This window comes from Lactuca virosa, chromosome 7 (assembly GCF_052849685.1).
Source record: "Lactuca virosa cultivar CGN04683 chromosome 7, Lactuca_virosa_CGN04683_v6, whole genome shotgun sequence".
In the NCBI taxonomy this organism is placed as follows: Eukaryota; Viridiplantae; Streptophyta; class Magnoliopsida; order Asterales; family Asteraceae; genus Lactuca; species Lactuca virosa.
Window position 1 is genome coordinate 45,382,918 of NC_136432.1, and position 20,903 is coordinate 45,403,820.

A 20,903-nucleotide genomic window follows, 5' to 3' on the forward strand; every position below is an offset into this window, starting at 1 on the left:
TTTTTATTTTATTATTTGGTGTGTATTTCAATTTGTTATTAGAATGTCAAGAATTTATGTATGCATAAGTTGGTTAGAGATTACTTTACTACATAAATTGGTAATACATTGAAACAATATCGTATCACCTCATAAAAAGTCCATTTTGTTGAATTACTTTACTACATAAATTGGTAATACATTGAAACAATAGTGTGTGGATTTTTATTTGTTAAGAAGGCAAATTACATGAAATAGTAAGATACTTGTTTCTACCAAAAAAACTCTAATATGTGGGTTTGGCATAGAGTACGGTATGTCATGATGACTATGACAAATATTTGTATGCAGTTTAAAACGTGCATGACACCTTAATGTCACACTTCTCTCCTCTCTCTTCCATTAACTCTCTCTATTTCTCACTATCTCTCTTCTCTCTCTTCTTTCTCGCTTCTTTCTCGCTTCTTTCTCACTTCTCGCCCATGATATAAAACAGATGTCACCACAACCATCTTATATGGAGCTGATGTAGATGATCTTTGTCATAGTAGAACCGTAACACCACTCCATTCATCTTAATATACTTGATTTTTTATCCACAATAACAATTGATTTGCATTTATTATTGTTAATACTTAGTAGCAATATGCAATTTGAAACATTACCGAATGAATTCTCAAATTACAATTATCGAGTTAAATGTTGATGCAACATATGATGCAACCATACACGATCAATGGGTAAATTAGTCATGTCGAATGTTGCATATCCTAAAGCAATAATATTTGGAAATTTGTAAAATGGTCATTTCGAATGTTTCATTTTATTTATTTCAACTAGTTTATTAGCTAATTTTAGCAAACGTCATTTTGTATCGGCTATCAACTAGTTTTCGAACTACATTCATGCTATAGGTAGGACGTCCACAAATAGGTTTATATACTTCTCACATTTTGCACAATTTCGATGTGAAATAAGAACATAGTCTAAAGCACTTTTTTGATTAACTTATTTACATCATAGTCAAACTTTCAAACACCACGGAGATCCATGTTTCACGTCTTTGTGTCAAGATAAAATATTTGTATCGACAATTGCACATGTTTTTCCTCTCTCAAATTATTTCATTATTCGATTCTGACCCATATGCAAGGGTATCAAAACTATATGTACAACTAACATCAAACAAAAATCTACAAAGGATATTCGACCATAAGCTTTAAACTTTTTGTTCCCTTTTTTCCAATTTCTACTTTGAGCAACCAATGTTAACTTTGGTTTGGTGAACATCAAAACAAAATTCCAAAACTTCAATTCCCCATTTCCATTTCCAATTCCGATTCCGACATAGAGCAGAAATGAGTGTCTTTATCTAATTCTTGGAAACACAGTAGCTCAATTGGAACTAAACCAAAGGAATCTGTTCATATCAAAGTAAATGCACCTTTAGATAATCAAAATAAGATAACAAACCACCAGAAAGTAAAAACATAAATAAATAAATAATACCAGATATTCTTGATCCATGATACCTCAAAGTTCTCTATCTAATCTTTTGTGCAGCGTTTGTTACAGGAAGGGACCAAAACAGACAAGCTTTTTAGGGCTATTTTCAATGATGAAGATGCAAAGGGCATTCTCGTCTTTTGCACTCACTATAGATCAAGAGCAAATCCATGCCCCAACTTTTTTGGGTGATACAAAAGATTGCAATTTTTGTCAAATGGAGTATAACCTATAACCTGTTTTGTCATGTAAGAACACAACACAAGATCCTTCATGTACATGGATTTCAAGCACATAAAAGTATGCTAAACTTTTCTACTCAAAAAGCATATATGGTGAATAATAAAACACATAACTTTGTTCAAAAAAAAAAACCAAAAACAAACACAATTGATAGATGGAATCACAATTCATGATAATCAAAATCATCATACACAGTAAAATTTTATATTAGTACAATTCCAGAAGTTTTATAAATATAACTGCAAGCTGTTATTATACATAGACGTTTCTTTTTACAAAATGCAAAAATAACAACTTAGTAGACAAAATCAGTTAAAATTCCTTCCATTTCCCCTAGCTTGTCATTTTCTCAGATAAAAATAAAAATTAAAAAAAAAAATACAATTATAGAAGGCAATAGACATCTAACCACAAGAAGCACACACAAAAAAAAGAGAAACATTAAAACCAAGAAAGAAGAGATATTGCACATAAAAACCATCTAAAAGGTAGCAACCACATGGTCAAAACTTATTACAATCAATGTGATATGCTACAAGAAAACATGTTGCATCAGAATAAGTTACAAAACCACTGTAAACATAAGAATATTAAGAGACATATTATTGTATCAGAAAAGCAGGAAGTCATATATAGGCATTATATAGAGTGAGTAAAGCAGCAACCATTGTCAGCAATCATTCATGAAATCAAGCATTTGCCTCCAACAACCAAGCAACTTCTCAAAAACCTGAATCATGTTCATGTATACACATTTAACAACAAATTCTATTATTCTAACACCAACAGCAGATTAAGATCTAAACAAGTAATAGTAATACTTCAACTTATATAAACTATCATTCTTAGCCTCACATAGATGGTATGACATATATGAGAGCATAACACTACCTCAATAATATGGTGGGCCACTCTGGTACATCCCACCATGAGGGACTCTCGGACCACCAGGTGGAAGGTTAGGTTGTGTTGAGTAAGCTGAAGAACCATAACTTCCACCATCACTGTATCCACCCTGAGATGGGGGCAATCTGTTCATAGAAGATGGATAATTGTTAAGCCCAGGATGATCCAGGGCTGTATCACCACCATAATGTGAGCCACCACCACTACCGTATCCACCACCAGCATACCCACCACCACCGCCATATGAGGGTGGCCCTTGACTCCCATAACCTGGACCACTGCTCATTGACGAAGGCATTGAAGAATTCAGTTGCGGATTTTGATGAGGCAATGGAGGTCCACTGGAGTACCCACCATACGATGTTATCCCACCTGGAATCCGCCATTGTATGAGCTCTTTTATAAAGCTCAATTTGAACATAAAAAAAGAGATATTAAAGGAGTTCACAAAAAATCTAACCTGGCATACCATAGCCGGCGTTCATGGAACCTGGCATTGATCGAGCGGAATCAACAGGTCTCCCATTAGACACTTGTGGACCACTTACTTTCCCCTTCCTCCCATCAGTAGCCATTTTACACATAACCTGGTGCCCATCAATGTTCTTGATTGAATCCACAAGTGAATTCCTCGCCCCTTCCTCAGTTTTATAAACAAAAAAAGCAAAACCCTTTTGCTTCCCTGACTGTTTATCGAACCCTAACGGTCCTTCTTCTATCTCCCCATATGATGAAAAATGACTCAGTAATCTCTCCGATGATATCTCAAACGGGACATTGCCAACGTACACCTTCCTCGTTGACACATCAACATTAGCTGAATCCCTAGACGCCGCTAACTGCGCAACCGTAATTCTACCATCGATCTTCTTACTTGGTGTTTTCAGAGCCAAAACCGCGCCGTCTATATGTTTAAAAGTAACAAATCCATAACCTTTCGATTTTCCAGTATTTTTATCAGTTATTACGATAGCCTCTTCAAGTTCCCCAAAAGCCGAAAAGGTCGATCGAAGCTTATCCGTGGTTGTTTCCCAACCGATACCGCGGATGAAAAGTTTACGTTGGGTAGGATCGGAGTCTGCTACCGAACGAACGGCGTCTAGAACGGCAACGTCGCGTACGACGGCAGTTTGTAAAACGTCGAGGAGCTGTTCCTTAGTGAAGGATTCCAAGATCTTCCGCGCATCCTGTGGAGTGAGAGTTATAGAGGAGAATAACGGCGGAGTCGCGACGTCGTTTGTGACATCGGTGGTGTATTGGCCGTTCTCCTCCATTTTTCTCTTCTTCGAAAGATCCATTTCTTACCGCCGGTGAACTGTAAACCCTAACGCGACAGAGAAACCCTGATAAAGGTGAAATGAAAGGCCCAGCTGATACCTATAGGCTATAGCTCTAAATTCTAAATTACATAAAGGGATAATGACTTAGAGGGTAATTAGGTTTCCAGTCCGTATTAGGTCACTAAGGTTTTTTTTGTACGTATTAGACCAATATGGTTGTTATTACCGTTAAGAAATAGTCCTTTTTACCGGTTAAATAGGAAGAAACCGGTAAAAATGACTATTTCTAAACGGTAATAACAACCATATTGGTCTAATACGCACAAAAAAAACTTAGTGACCTAATACGGACAAACTGGAAACTAAATTACCCTCCTAAGTCATTAACCCTAATTATTTAGAAAACACGCTTACTAATCAATGTGACTGACTTGTTTGACTGAAAATAGTTGCTTCCATTTAAACTTATCACACAACCCTTCCAGAATTTCCAAGTCCAAAAACTCATATGATTGATGATCTTCATTACATAAATATGCAACATTTTATCAATAACTTCTTTTTTGTCATTTAAATGTTTACATGAACACATTCATATGTACAAAAACAATCTCACTTTGATACCTCCCATCAATGTCTACATTTGATAACGAATAGAAATGTAAAACCAACAGGGACTTGCAAATGATGCCTATTATCAATTATTTTATAAACAGCAAAACCACAACATGAACTAAGAAACTGAAGTTGCAAAATGAATAAAAAATCAGCACATAAACAAACACATACAGACTATATACAACACATAAACGGAAGTTTATAAAGCATGAAACTTAATGACATGAAAAGTAAAAAACTTAAAGGAGACTTTATAGAAAGAAAGATCACCCTTACTTGGCACAAATGGTTGAAGACATCAACAAGAAGATCAATCTGACCATGAAATCCACATGTTGTCTGATCATGACTTCAGTAGTTCATCTACTGAAACGTAAGAATTGCAATTGAACTCTATTAGCATTTGAAAAGAGAATTAGGGTTTCAGAGAAGACGACAAAGGGTTTAAAAAAAAATTGGACCATTTCTCGATTTGTACGTGTCCTCCTTGCGCAGGGGCCATGCTAATCTTCTCTGTATCGTTCCAATTTTATCGGATGTCCCCGAAGGGACGACTATAGATGAAGAGCTTCGCCATATAGAGGAGTAGCATGTTCTTCTTCTGGTCGATATGGGACGACGCGAGTTCTAAACGAACTAGTTTACTGTTGATGGTCATATATTCTCAATGTCTTTAAAATTAGGGTTAATGACTTAGGAGGGTAATTAGGTTTCCAATTTGTCCGTATTAGGTCACTAAGGTTTTTTTTTGTGCGTATTAGACTAATATGGTTGTTATTACCGTTTAGAAATAGTCCTTTTTACCGGTTAAACATGAAGAAACCGGTAAAAAGGACTATTTTTAAACGGTAATAACAACCATATTGGTCTAATACGCACAAAAAAAACCTTAGTGACCTAATACGGACAAACTAGAAACCTAATTACCCTCCTAAGTCATTATCCCTTACATAAATGAATGGTCCAGCATATGTATAACCTCTGATCGATTCAGAGGTAAAATATGGCCTCTTAAAAGTTAAGGCATTCTTTCTAAAACGACTTATAGAACTTTAACTTTTCTAAAAAAATCAAAATAAAAAAGTCCAAAATATATTTGGCAAGTGGAAAAGTTCTTTTAAAACAATTTTTTACCATGAACAAAAATATGTTTTTTCAAAAGTTATGAAATTCTATCTTTTGTAACTTTTTAACATTTTACAAAGTAAATTACATTTATACCTATTATAACTAACCAAACACTTTTTAAGTATCTCCTTTTTAGTCATTTTACATGTAAAAGTTAAACCAGACATTTTTCTAAAAATAACTTTTGTCTTTTGTCCCTCAAAAACTAATCCAAACACATTTTAAGAAACTCCTTTTGCAAAAAGTATGTAAAAGTAATCTCAAATATGTGTTTCCAAGTAATCTCAAATATGTGTTTCCCTAAAATGCTTAATGGTTCGACATTGTTTATTAACTAACTGGTTAAGATATAAAACATAAGGTCCTTTACACCTTTGTTTGAAAACTTTTATTGTGGGAACTCGTTTATAAAACATTTTTTTTCAAAACAAATTACATTAATAAAATATGTAGTTATTTAACGTAAAGGTTGAAAATATGGCCATAGCATTCATTGAGGTTATTTGTGTTATCAACACTTTCAATAATTATTTTTTTGTATATAATTTGTTTTTTTAATAGAGAGAATTTAATTTACATATTTAACGATGTTGGTAAGAACTCATAAATAATTGATAGTTAAGATTAGAGAAAAGATGTTTAAGTATTTGTTTATGTGATGTTTTATCTTTTTCTAAATAAAATTTTACATATAACTTGTTCAACAATTAGAAATTGTTGTTGATTTCAGTGTTATAGCTATTTAATGTAATTGGAATTAAAGATGAATGTCAAATAGAGATTTAAATTGTAATCTAATATAAGTTAGATGATGCACAATTCATACTTTATATAATGGGAATTTGATCCAAATACGACAAAAAAAGAGATTTAAGGGACTGTCCCCTTTGCATGGTCACTTGGAAAGTGGTAAACTATTTTCATAAAAGAAGATAAATGAAAATCGAATATCATCAAAGGACCATTTTTGTTGTTTCACGGATAAATGAACCAGACACAATCGTATTTATCCAATAACAGAAGGGTCTAACTGTTATTTCCACAAAGTAATCCATCCATAAAGAAGTTGGTTAAATTTCCAGTTTTTGTACAATTGTCAACGTATTTCATCACAAAGAGTTAGCCACGTGCCATAAAAACAGTGTCAGATTTCAACACAATCATCATCATCAGTCTCGTTATCCCAGTCAAGTTCAAAAGAGTTTGCTGATTTCATGAGCTCCGTTAGTCCCGTTAAATCCTCCAAATAAGTAGGATGATTAATAGCTTCTAGAACAAATTCCAGTCCCCTTTTCCTATACTCCGAAACCACCTGAAAAAAAAAATGTTGAACAAAATTACAAATTTGCCCATACAAAGATAATATAACATTATTCTTTATTGTATTTTCATATATTGTGTGAAAAAGAAAACTTACAATCGGGCAACAAGCAGTGCAGCTATTTGAGGAATGGCCCACAAGTATCATTTGAGAAAACTGCGAGAGGGTCCCACGGATTTGATGTGGTAATATCCCAAGAGCTTGTTCGCTGTTTACACTATCCAAAGAGTTTCCAAATTCGGCTTTTGCTGATATCCTGTACAAAAATACATGCACCAAAATTTCCAAAATAAAAAAATAAAAGGAATATGTTTGGTTTTGTTCCAAAAATACCCTTACCCATGAGGATGATGCAAAATCCCAACCAAAAGTTCAACCGCAAGGGCGGATGCAATAGGGGCAAGTCCAGGACGTGTAACCGTGCATTGTTGGTCCAAAGTGCGGTTAGCTGTTGACTGCATTTTAAAAATTACAAAAATGAAATCTCAGTTTTATCTATTAAAATAAGAGTTAAAAGGAAAGAAGTAAAGTAAATGTTATACATCCACAGGGGCAACAACGTCATTACAAAAGTAACAACCGAGTCTCGGCTTGCTATCTTTCTGTCCCAGTGACATTTCTTCAACACCAGCAGATAAAGAAGAGCCAACAACAGTCTCAGCTTTTGATGGTGTATTTCTGCTGAGTAGTGGGCCCGCACCATGGCGCATTACCAAGAAACTATCAAACCCCAATGCACCCGTAATTGTAACCTGAACATTAAACTAAAACTATCAAGGGCATAATGGTAATTTTTCTATATTACTAGGAAACTGTCGAATCCAAATGCATCAGCATCAGTATTAGAATAATAAAGTAAGTACAACAGTGAAGCAGAAAAGTACAAGACTAACCTTATTAGCATTGGCACATAAAAGAGTTGGAAGCCACCTACTTTCGCGTGTATCAGTCAACAAAAAAACAGCATCATGAGACTCGATTAAATCAGAAAGACGTTTGCAGTCATCAACCACTTTTTCCTCTTCTTGTCTAGCAACTGGATGCCCTGGCATAGGTATTGCCATCACTACACCCTCTGCTTCCTACAAACAAATATCAAAAGTAAATAATAATAATAATAATAATAATAATAATAATAATAATAATAATATAGTTTTCAAAAGGAAGAGATTAAATTAATTACCACAGCTGGAAAAATTCGTTTCAGACTTTTAACTGCTGCCAAGGCTTTGAAATCACCACCATTGAGACAATCTTCCAAGGTGTATAGGGATTGTCTTAATGGATTTGACATGGCGACTTTACCACTATCCACCAATGTTATTTTTCGCACACCCCATGCCTTCAGATATACACCAATTGTAAATTACAATTATACCCTTGTTGCAATTTTTAGAAATGGAAAGACTCACCATAAGCATGCGGGCCACCTGGCATCCAAGGGTCCCGGCTCCCAACAGAAGGCACTTGGTAGTAGACAACATGGTCAAGTTCAAAGATGGCAGTGCTCGCCACATCATCAGTTTTAGATTCAGATCTGCAGCCGATATAGCCATCCTGTAAAAATTTAATCACACTTACATTAAAATTAAAAAACAACACATAAGAAACACACTACAGAGTACAGACTACACCACCCAATATACCTAGTGGGGTCCATGGAAGTAGATAGGTTAATGCATCTAGATGATCTTTTCCCTTTATTCAGTTCCCATCCAACTGCATTAGGCACATGATCTTGATCTTGCCATGCTGATTCAAATAAAAGTAAAAAAAAAAAAAGACATTTCATGTTGCAAGAAACACTTGGAGATTATAAGAGTCAAGAATTTGACTTTTAAAAGAGTTGACTTGTTACCCAATTTTGGCTGATCTACCTTGTGAAGGTTGGATCAGAGCTTCACCAACAAGGGATAAACCCAAATCAGCAAACCCATGGTTCTCACGATAGCATAAAAACTGAATCTTTTTCAGGTTCCATTTTGCAGAAATGAAGACAAGAAAGTTGCGAAGAGGCCATCCAGGGTTGTTTGGAAGATGACTAGGATCATAGAAACCAAAGAGCATCTGTCACCAAAAACAAAGACCCTTTTAGAAGAAGACTAGGAGGGCATTTACGTCTTTTAAAAAGATAGATGTGTGTTCACCTTATGCCCTTCACGTTGACAAGTTTCAAAGTCCTTCAAAGGTCTAATAGCAGCTTGTGAATTTGAAGAAATGGAGACCAAAAAGAATGGCACACCTACAAAATCATGTCTTTCAGCAAATTTGAATCCAAAGTACTCACATCACATATATACATACATAAAATGACTCTACCTGCTGTTAAACTTGACATACGCCACTCATTACAGGATGCAGACACAGATTCAGCCTGTATGTTATGAAAGAACAATGCTACATCTTTAAGTAATAAAAACAACAAAGTTGATTTACAAAGGGAAATGGATATATATATATATATATATATATATATATATATATATATATATATATATATATATATATATATATATATATATATATATATATGGTCAAACCTCTTTTGGGGTGAACCATTTTGATGCTGGCTTCAAATCAACCAAAGTTGCTGGAGGGTCAAGAACGATACCAGGAAAAGCAAACCAGTAATAGAAGTTAAATTTCTTGAGGTCTGCAAATGATATAAGAAGGAACCTTGAAAGGACAGAACTGTCCTCCTCTGCTTTTCCAGATTGAATATCATCCCAAATCTGGCATTCAAGATTTTGATATTACATTCATGTATAACTGAAAAATGGATTATTAAATAGAGTTTTAACAAAAGAACATAATTGTGTTTGATCATACCTTCTTTGCTTCAGCCTTTAACAGAGCTTGTTTATCCAGAGCGTAATACCCTTCTAATGTGTTTGTGTTGTAAAGAATGCCAGGCACAGAGCATTTGTTTCTGTTCCCATGACTTGTTTTGGCTTGTTGTTCATCAGTTGGGTCAGTTGGCAAGGATTCAGTAAGCAGAGTTAGATGGCTTGATACTTGAGAATTGGAGCAAGGTGTGTAATAACCTACAAGGATATCATTAACAGTCAATACAAACAATATAAGTATCTTGACTTGTTTCAAGTATTGAAATATGGTAATAACTTCATCAACATTAATATTACAATACATGGGAAAAGACTAGAAGATAAAGCAACATACCGGTTATTGGGATTGGAGATTCATCAGTTTTTAATTTGTTGAGTTTCAACGAAGATAATTCATGCCAAAAACCGGCATCCACAGAACTCTGAAAGGGTGCAAATTGCAGAATAGGCCCATTCTCAGTTCCCGCCATGTTTGCTGATATGATCTATAGCGTCTTACTCCAGCTGCCAATTCCATACCAAGTTAGCCAACAATCTTTGGTGATAATTCAACAATATAAAAATTTATAATTAACACCAACAGCTTTGTTTCATAGTGATTCGTAGAAATCATGATGTAGTTGGATCAATTTAATGTTGGATGCTATGGAGTCGGATTGGATTACACTATACAATTTGTTTCGACGAGAAATAGCAGAGAGAGTCGATCAACACAGCGAGAACTATATTTTCGAACACATATTCCAAAAATTGCCAATCGAAATCGAAACAGAAATAACAAGATGAAGATATGTAACGTCAATTACATCTCGACTTATCTAAATAATTACAAATCCCTAATAACACACTACCCTCGACCGTGGAGCTAATGTTAGGGTTCTAGAATTGCATTCTAAACATCAAAGATGATGAAAATTTTACCTGATTCGCGTGAACTGGATTGGAGACGAACTGTACCGATGAAACTTCGATAATCAATCAGATTCTAGAAAATATAGAGGGGAAATGAAGTATGAGAAACGTAAATCGAGAAGACTTCAGCTAGTCTATATGAAGTTTTGACCTTTTTAGAGTCCAATTTCGGATTGAGGGAGAAACAAAGCAATGTATATTTTTATAGTATTTTCTATTTTCTTTAAATCGCAATATCACATATAAAAGATAAATATATGATTTTGATTTTAAATCTTGTATTTTTGGCTAGTTTATTTTTATCTTTTGTATTTATCTTTTTGGCTTCAAACCAATGGTATGAGATATTGTCCTCTCTGATGTGTATCTGTGATGTCAGAAGTAAATTAAGACTATGTTTGACGTAATAGTTGAAAATCTAGTTTTTAGCTGAAAAGCTAGTTGATAGCTGAAAAGCTAGTTGTTAAATAAAAAATTAGATGATAACTGATAAAAAATAAGGTTTGGTAAAACTAGCTGAAATATATAAAATTACATAAAATGACATGTAAGAGTATGTGTTTCTATAATTAATTAAGGAGTGTATTTGGAAAATTTACCTAAAAAGCTAGTATAAGTCGCTTTTCAAAAAGCTAGTTTATAAGCTACTTTTTGGCTTACAAAACACAATAACATAAAAAGCTCGAAAAATAATTACTTGTAGCACACCAAACACAGTCTAAGTGTTTGATTAAATCTAGATTAGAGTAGCTAGTTTAAAAAAATTATACACTCATTAATACAGTTAATGATTCAAGGGGAATTATCAGTTATACATAAATAAGTACATATTTTTTTTAATTACTTTTTAAATAGTGTGAAAGTTTTCTGACCGTTTTTGTTTTTATTTAAGGAAAGTGACAAAGTTATTTAGGAGTTAGGACTTATCTTTCTTTTAAAGTGGAAGTGGCATAAAGGCAAGTGAAATTAATCATGCTTTTATCATCAATAAAAAACGAGAAATACATTGTTTTTAAAACGAGAAATACTTTACAAAGGAAGTATGAGTATTATACGAAGTGATTTTCAAGTAACCAAAACAAAAACAATCTTATGTATATATAATCACATTAATTTATTTTAAAGTATACAAGTTTGCAAGCATTTTTATTCAAATGATATAAAAATAATGTAACTTGAATGTGATTTGATGAATTTAGATGACATGTGCATACTTAAATGTCATTTAACGCCTTTGTTTGAAACTTTATTAATTCTTTTCAAACAATCGGATACGGATGATGCTTGGTGATAACACACGATTTTTCTTTCGTCAATACATCTCTTTTTATTTGTATATACCCTTTCTCTCCCCACGATGCACCCGGTGAGTTCTTCATGAGCCAATACTTGTAGGGTCGGTCCAAAAATATAGTGATCTCAGGGCGAAAGAAAAAAATAGGTCCCCGGAATCATAGATATAATAAAATTAAATCGAAAATAAGCATACCGTTAAAAAATTCACTATTAATATTAAAAAGCAAAAATATTGTCACGACATTACAAAAACAACTAATTTAAAGAAAAATACTTCTAGAATTTTAGATAAGTTAATTTTTTTCTCTATATATACCATATACTCTAGATTTTTTGGACTCCTTAGAAACATGGGCCTTGGGCGACCGTCCACATTGCCTACCGTCTGGGTCGGGCCTGAATACTTGGCCACGTGACGCGTCCGTTGTTTAGAATTTTACAGCTTTTAACGAAAGTTGACTGCTCCATACTAACTACGTTCCTAATAACTTCTAACATGTCCGGGTGATATAAGTTTTATAGAATGAGATTGTCAAATGACAATAACCAAAACAAAAGCAACCTTATATATAATCACATTAAATTATTTTAACTTTACAAGGTTTATATAATTTGATCTTTACAAGGTTTATTTACATTTTGATCGACTAATATAAAACCACATTTAATCAATGTAACTTTAACATAAGTTCAATATAAATGACATATACACACTTAAATATCAACATCTTTTGTCTAAATACTTCATGCTTTTGAAACAACGGGATAAGAAGGATCCATAGCGATACCACACAATCCTTCTTTCGCCAAGCTATCTCTTTTTATTCGTATATACCCGTTCTCTCCCCATGATGCACCCCATGAGTTCTTCATTAGCCAATATTTGGTCCCATCCATCGTAGCCCCATATCCAACTGCAGTTATAGCATGGTCAAGCTCAGTTCCACAACTTCCAGTAAAAACGCCTCCCGAATAAAACTGGAAATCATATCCACTTGCATCAATGGCAATAGAAACAGGTTGGTTTGCTACAGCCTGCATCAGTAAAAAAAATTATGTTTAACTATAATTCTGTTTTTTTAATGCTCAGATAATAATAATAAAATATGATAAATAAACAACGAGTTGTTATATATGTTGTAGTAACGTGTTGTTATATAGACTGTAGTTTTTGGGTAAATATGAAATTATTCCGTCAACATTAAACTTTTCAATTAAATATATTTTTTATTATATTATTCTATTGATTCTTGAAACTTTGTTAATCAATATGCAAATCCACGTCTCAAACATCCTCTAATTCAAGATTCTATGAAAATACATATTTTGTCAAAAAGATCAATTTTTCAATTTCACATATTTACGTATTAGAAACATCCACAACATAATGAACCTATGCGTAGGTACGTGTTTTTATTCCATAAGTTTCTCCTTTGTCTTATTAGTAAATATATAAGAATATTATATATTAAATCAAGTTTGTAATTCTTTTGGTAGTAAATATATTACTTACTTGCAACAGAGCTTTTTCGTTGTTGGCCGGAACTTTCTCATGGCCGGAGATTTTGGCCGCCGGAATGGCTGCTTTCTTGGTGTTGCAGATCCCATCTTCTCCGGTGTATGGATAGACAGATTCCGCCGCTAGACCCTTTCGTTTTTCAATAAACTGGAAAGCGTTCTCCATTAGACCTCCTTCACAGCCTTGATCAATGCCATCGATATCACAGTCAACTAGTTCTTGCTCCGACAACGACACCAGTTTCCCATTTTCAAGCTTGTTAATTCCTTCCATGGCTGCCACCGCCGAAAAGGCCCAACAACATCCTGTTTCCAATAAAAAAAACGCATCAATAAATATACTTAATGGCTCTTTTTGTTGAGGAAACTAAAAAGGACAATCTATATATCTAATATGGTGGTATCATAGTATGTATGTATATTGTTTAGTGTGTGTTGTGTACTATGTATTGCAGATATGACAAAAAAAAAACAAATTTACCGCAATCGCCTTGGTCCTTAACGGGTGTTACCGCGCCTTCTTTTCGCCAATCAACTTCATCTGGTACCGCACTTACATTCGCGTAACGAAATAAACCAGACACCACACGTGAATCTGAATCTGGTTGTTTTTTATAACCGTTACGTGAAGCGCGAAACTCATCATTTGTTAAATCAACGAATTTATTGACTTCAAGTGTGTAACTTTGGTTTGAACGCGCATTATGTGCCTCAATATAGGCGACGTTGCTTTTAAATATCTGAAAACGTAGTTGTTTTTCATTTTCATCTGTATAAATACGCCCGTGATGAGCCATCCACTGCTCGTGTCTGGCTATCATGGTTGGGTCGTTGAGGGTGCGTGAAGTGGCTAGGGAGGCCATGGCTACTAGAAGCATGAGCAAGGCCAAGGTCATGACTAGGATCGAGCCCTTTTGGTGTGAGCTGGTCATGTTTGATGTTGGATTGTTGGTGGGGGTTATATGGCATGCATGGATGGGGGTTTTATAGGCAATTTTCTTGATAGGCTCCATGCTTATTGGTTTAATAATTTTTATAAATCATATATATATATATATATATATATATATATATATATATATATATATATATATATTAAATTAGTTTTATTTTACTCAATATGTCACTTTAAAATGTAATATTAATATGTGTAGTTACTGTATTAATAACTTTTATATGGTGTTTAATATGTTAGTAATTTATGAAATTTAGACAAATGAACAAAATATATTAACCATTTTATTTGGTCTTGGTTATATATACGTTAAATTCATGCAAAATTACTTATTTTTAGTTAAGATTTATTATATACGACGTAATTTTAAACTCAATATCAAAGGAGATAGGTTATAATTTTATATTCAAATAAGAAACTCGGTATACTAGAAGTCAATTCTTATTGTATACAAACCGAATATCTTATTCAATTATAATTAGTCTAACATATAAGTTTGTTAACATTAATTTTAAAATTATTACATATTTTTTAAACATTAAATCTTAAACTATACCCTAAGATAGAATTTTATTGAACGTTTGTTATTAAAAAAAATTGAAGTTTTTTATGGCTTATACTCGTTGATATTTTTTAAGTCTTAGAGCATCTCCAGTTGTTAACCCATGTTATAGCTTAAAGTAATTGTCACCTCATTATCTATTAATTTTGACCTCTAAATAAATGACTTCTCCAATGGTTGAACTTATTTTAATAGATTTTCTATAAATTTAACTAATTTACCTTCATCTATCTAAAATGTTTTATAGAACATCTAATTTAATTAATCTTTTTTTAAACACAAATCATATCTTAATATGAAAATATATAATACAACTATACCGAGTCTTTATTTATATACTTAAAATATGAAAAATTATTATGTTTTAGTTATAAAAATACAACAAAAACATTGACAATATTACAAATTAGTTATAAAATGACATATCTTTAAAATGGAAGGGGTTAAAATGTACAAGTTATCATACTATATTAATCACTCAATATATATTGAGTGGTCAAAATAAAAAAGCAAAAAAGTTGTTTGCTCCAATGGTTTTAAGTGCTCATTTAAAAAAAAAAGTAAATAGTAATATACTATAAAAAAAACCTCCCATTAGAGATGCTCTTAGTTAAAACATATATTGGAGATGCTCTTAGTTAAACATACACGATAATCTTGACAAAGATAGCATAAAAGAAGAAACAAGTATGCACAAAAACTCAATTAGTGATTACATATATGTTAAAAAAAAAATACGATATCATAACTTATAAGTATCGCGAACTTAAAAAAAAACCTCAGATGTATTTGTTTTCTTTTTTTTAGCGGTCTATTACGTTCAAAACATAAGGATGACTTAAGGCTATTTAATATGCCTTTTTACTAATTTTGATAACACGTTGACTCTAACTTGATACAATTCAAACTGTTTGATACCATATCGGAAACCTATTATTCGTTTCTATAGTCTTTGATATACATCTTGTTGGGTCTAATAAGAAGTTAGGTCTTACTCAATCATATCCGACACAATTAGCAATTATTAATATACAATTTATTTTTTCATTATTAACCATATTAGGTGTAAAACTCATGTATTACATGAGTTTATTCAAAAGAAAAATAATTATGAAAATTCTAAACATTTGAAAAAGTTTGAATTTATAAGAAAAATTAGAAAAATATTGAATTATTAAAATTAAAGTGTTTTTTTTTTCTCTTTAAAATTTAAACAAATAATTTAAATAAATAAACAAAGGAAACTAATGAAGTTTTAATTTAGAAATGTTGAAATTAGAAAAAAAGTCAATTGTTGAAATTGCATTTATTGCAATTACTATATTTAAATATTATGTGAAATTTAATAAAATAGAAAAAACCACAAAATGCCATGTAAAAAAAATAATTGAAAATGACCACAAAATGACATGTGGCCAAATCAATGAGAGTGTGACATGTGACAAAAAAAAATCATTTAGAGAAATTAAATATCACTTTTTTATCCTACGAATCCTCCTACCCAATTATATGGTGACATGTGTAACATTTAATGCTCATTTAATGCAATTTAATGATATTTTAGTATACTATATCATTTAAATGAGTAGGATGATTGGTAGGAATAAAAAATAGTAAGATATTTAATTTCTCAGATGTTTATGAATTATTTTGATAAAGCAAAATTCATACGATTAGTACTTATAATGGTATTAATTAATAGGTAAAACAAAATTAAAATTAAAATTTTAACAAAATTATCATATATTTTTGTAGCCTTGCAGGCGCTTTGCTTAAAGTAATTTGATTTAGACTCGTGCTAAGTTCCACTGTTCCAGTGCAATACTCAAGTGGTTACCTTGCCTTAACGGATCTTCGAATCCTAACTCCTACGTATATGGAAATTTAAATATTAGATCTCTCATTAAAAAAAAAATTATTATATGATATCGAAATAATTCAATAATATAATATAACATTAAAACACAAATCAATTTAATACAATTAGTTGGGATAAGATTATGAACATGTTTAGTTAACATATCAAACCTATGAACTAGTTTAATCAAACAAATTGGGTCGGGGTAAAAATTTATAGAATGATTTCAACTCGTCAACATATTTAAATATATTTTTTTATTTTTTATTATGTTTAATCTTACAAATAAAAAGTACAAAAGCTATACCTTAAAATCTTAAATATATTATTAGATTGCTACGTCCATACCCACGCTACATCATCATCTTCTCTCAATTTCTTTCTGTCACATTTTTTGGGGATGGTCTTTCAATCCTTCGACGCATTTGTGAGGCCAAGAAAGAAGAAACACAGAGAAAGGAAGAAAAAAACAGATGTTGCCCTTTGTTGCCGTTACCACGCCTGAGTAACGCCTTATACCTTAACGGGATTCGGGGGTGGTGTTCCCGATGTTATACCAGCGTTGTGGAGGTGCCACGTATGCATAACAGGTCTTGTCGTTGCCAACACCGTATAGTCTTAGGGGAGTGCCACTCATAACGTTGGTCACAACAACCCTCTAATATTTATGGTTTGAGAGTCCAAACTAAGAATCATAAATACTAAAAGTGGTATCATAGCCATTTTAGATAATTTTATCACTTTAGTATAATGTTAGAATTTGGAAGGAAAGAAGGTTTCTTACTTGGTTTGTTATGACCATCATACTTGTGTTTTAATGTCTTTTTCTTTGTGGTTTTGATTGTTCTTATTCACTTCTACCATGTGGACAACAGACTCTCTAACACCAGGTTCCCTTTTGGTTTTGTCATATTCTTGGACACAAAGTGATTCCTAGTTCGGTATGTGACTCCTAAGTTGTATCATTGACAACTCTTCCTTTTGATGTTTTAAGGTATGCTTAAAGTCCTTTCAAGATGGTGGTAAATCATTAATCACACTCGACACAACAATGCATTCATCCATTTTCATGTTGTGTTGAGTGAATTAACCCATAATGTAAAGGATTTCATTGTATTATTCTATAACAGGCCACGAGTCTATCATTTTATAGATATTAAAACCGCTAACCATAAACTTCTTGTTAGAAGCATCTCGTGCGATATACTTAAACTCAAGGGTATTCCATAATTGTACTCTCCACATTTTGGTATATATCATATAGAAGATCTGACATACAATTAAGAATATGGTCTCTGCAAATGTAGTCATCATTCTCCCACTTGTAGTGTCATCTGGTTTATAGTTTCATCTTATTATGCTTTTGGTGCAAAAGTGCTCAGAACACAAACCATCTTCAAAGTAGTCAACAGAAAATGCATATTCTTCTGCTAATGATGGAAGTCATTTCTCTAGATCTCTAACTTTTGAACTTGGAAGTCATATATATATATATATATATATATATATATATATATATATATATATATATATATATAATATCGATAAGTAACTTGGATCTTCTTGAAGGATTGTGTGAACACTCTCCGAATATGAAATTTGGAGTCTAGTAAACATTTTCTAAATATGATAGTTCGACCTTATGCGTGGGTTACACGAAATCCAGATCCTGGGGATAATCCTTCAAGGAACAATCTCCAATCAAGGCACTGATATGAGACTACAAACTATGGTTTTTATAGAATTCGGGTTCCTCTGATTACCAAGGATAAGCACCAATCAACATTAACTACTAATTTTATCTCATAAATAAGGGATGAAGGTCTGAAGGCAATTATTAGAAAATATTATCCAAAATAATATTTTCCATTATATTTTCCTCAACAAAATAAGATTTAAAGTTGATTGATGTTTATCTTTGGTAATTAGAGAAATTTAAATTTTGTAAATAAAGAAAACTACTAGTTTATGGCCTTATATAAGTGTCTTTATTTGATATTATTCCTTGAAGGATTGACCATATAATTCAAATTTCGTGTAAGCCAATCATAGGGTTGAAATATCATATTCAGAAAATGTTCATATGATTCTTCAAGAATATCCAAGTTACTTATAGATTTTCTAAAACCTTATTCTCCTCTCAAATCTAACATATAATACATTGATTGTTGTTCTTTGCACTCTTGAAAACAATCAAAGTATTATAATTGTTAAAAGTTTGATTTTGATAGTTTTATGGTTTGTAAACAGATTTATTTTAAAATATTGAGCTATTAAATTACACAGATGACTTAATAAAACAAATCATTAAAGTTTTAGTTAGGAGTTAGTACATTGTTTTTTTTCCAAATAGTTTTTTGGTTGAGTTTTTTTTTATTGTTCATGTTGTAATAAATTGTGGTGGCTGTTTTGTTATTTTTATAAATTGTTTATAAAAAAATTTTGGACAATTAAACTGTTTGTAAATTAAGTTTTAGATTGTATTTTTGTCGTAACTGTAAAAATAGATGGCAAAAGAAACACTAAAGGATTTTAACCAAGCATAACGGACAAGAGATGCCAAACCCCTCGACCCAACTACGCCTAATTGGGTTTAGGAGCACCCTCGAACCGCCACCTTGTTGATGGCCCAATTCATGTACGAAGGCAGAGCGCTTCAATGAGATCCAATTACGACCTCATTCAACAAGAGTTCTTAGGCTATCCAATCTTAACTATATATAACCCTTAGGGTAATCATTCAACAAATAATCAACACTATCATTACCCTAACCAATTACTATACCTAGAAGTATCATATAATCCACATGCAAGACTCTATCATTCCAGGACACCGTGACACCAAGTGTCTTACACTGCATATGCATAACAAGGAATTATCCTAGTCAACTAGCATATTGTGCTCTAACAATACATTTATCCTATCATGCAAAGGATATACAATTTCATACTGTAGCATCCCAAGTTTTGTCATTTGTAGTCCCTGTGGATGGAAGGGTAAAGCCATGAAGAGCATAAGGGCTAAATTGTAATTTTAGGGCGGGGAGGAGTACACTGCGCGTACATAAGGGTACGTTGAGCGTACTAGGGCGCGCCCTAGTACTCTGGGCGTACTCATAACAGAAGGAAACCCTAATATCTCGGGTTGGGGGCTATATAAACATCCTTATGGCTCATTTTCTCTCCTCCTTCTCAGCCTCCATCTTCCAGAAACATCCCCAAACCCTAGTTCTTGTGTGTGAGAGTGAGTTGGTGGGTATTTTGAGCTATTGAAGGTGAAGTCATTGCAACAAATAGTTGAAGAAGGAGATTGGCTTGTAGTTCTGAAGCTGTGTTGTGCCTTAGAAGCTCCAGAAGGTAAAAAGCTTCAAACTTTATGCTTGTACGTCATAGATCTAGCCTTTCTAGCATTATGGAACCATTTCTTGTCCCAAAAACCCCCAATATGGTGCATGATGCATTTTGGACGAGATAAGTTGTCCTTTTTGGACCTTGAAGAGGTCTTAAGTGATAAAAATGAGGTTCCAATGGCTTAAGGTGTCCCATGCATGTAGTATAAGGGTCTTAATGGATTAATACATTGGATTAAGAGCTTTGTGGACGTCCAAAGTGATAAAGTTTGAGACTTTATGAGTCCTAGGCACATTTGGTCACCGGATCTGGAGTTTGGGCTTAAGTGCTTAAGCCATTAAGCACTTATTAGGGTTTTGGTGAAACCCTGCGTACGCCCAGCGTAAGGTTCTGTACGCCCAGCGTACTGAGTCAATGACCCCGTTTTCCAGTCAATGCGAGACTCGTGTACGCCCCGCATAGCCTTGGGGTACGCCCAACGTACGCCTTATGTGGACTTTTGGTGATTTGGGCTTTGGGTTTGGGCTACTTTTTGGGCTAGTAGGGTTTGGGCCTTGCTGGACTTTCTGAGTAGATATGTTTTGAACCAGTTTTGGTGATAGTGGATCATGGGCTTAAGCCCAA

The 20,903-nt window shown here is 33.0% G+C and overlaps 3 protein-coding genes and 1 non-coding gene across 6 annotated transcripts; all 4 read right to left on the bottom strand.

Annotated features, from left to right (window-relative positions):
* Positions 1–961: 961 nt before the first annotated feature.
* On the bottom strand, positions 962–4,016 carry LOC145125062 (UBP1-associated protein 2C-like). Of its 3 annotated transcripts, none has more exons than XR_013715784.1 (4): positions 3,095–4,016; positions 2,620–3,006; positions 1,512–1,721; positions 962–1,399 (listed from the first exon to the last, which is right to left on the bottom strand). XR_013715784.1 is itself a non-coding variant. In XM_079060553.1 (3 exons), exons 1-2 carry the CDS (start codon positions 3,930–3,932, stop codon positions 2,621–2,623), a joined length of 1,224 nt encoding a protein of 407 aa, XP_078916679.1. In that variant the 5' UTR covers positions 3,933–4,016; the 3' UTR covers positions 2,193–2,458; position 2,620. The 3 variants fall into 3 exon arrangements, 1 of the variants encoding a protein (XP_078916679.1); XR_013715783.1 differs by having other exon boundaries at positions 1,489–1,721; XM_079060553.1 differs by lacking the exons at positions 962–1,399; positions 1,512–1,721 and adding an exon at positions 2,193–2,458.
* Positions 4,017–4,981: 965 nt separating this feature from the next.
* On the bottom strand, positions 4,982–5,084 carry LOC145127917 (U6 spliceosomal RNA). Its single transcript, XR_013716524.1, has one exon. It is a non-coding gene; the product is annotated as a U6 spliceosomal RNA (small nuclear RNA).
* A 1,558-nt stretch (positions 5,085–6,642) lies between these two features.
* On the bottom strand, positions 6,643–10,909 carry APG7 (ThiF family protein). The gene is made up of 15 exons (XM_079060328.1): positions 10,749–10,909; positions 10,162–10,331; positions 9,811–10,025; positions 9,522–9,713; positions 9,301–9,355; positions 9,129–9,223; positions 8,859–9,048; positions 8,628–8,733; positions 8,394–8,538; positions 8,165–8,323; positions 7,875–8,063; positions 7,524–7,733; positions 7,321–7,436; positions 7,078–7,237; positions 6,643–6,972 (listed from the first exon to the last, which is right to left on the bottom strand). The coding sequence occupies exons 2-15, from the start codon at positions 10,295–10,297 to the stop codon at positions 6,805–6,807; spliced, it is 2,136 nt and encodes a 711-aa protein (XP_078916454.1). The 5' UTR covers positions 10,298–10,331; positions 10,749–10,909; the 3' UTR covers positions 6,643–6,804.
* Positions 10,910–12,754: 1,845 nt separating this feature from the next.
* Positions 12,755–14,491, bottom strand: LOC145125605 (senescence-specific cysteine protease SAG39-like). Its single transcript, XM_079061040.1, has 3 exons — positions 14,035–14,491; positions 13,549–13,859; positions 12,755–13,070 (listed from the first exon to the last, which is right to left on the bottom strand). Exons 1-3 carry the CDS (start codon positions 14,483–14,485, stop codon positions 12,780–12,782), a joined length of 1,053 nt encoding a protein of 350 aa, XP_078917166.1. The 5' UTR covers positions 14,486–14,491; the 3' UTR covers positions 12,755–12,779.
* Positions 14,492–20,903: the final 6,412 nt, after the last annotated feature.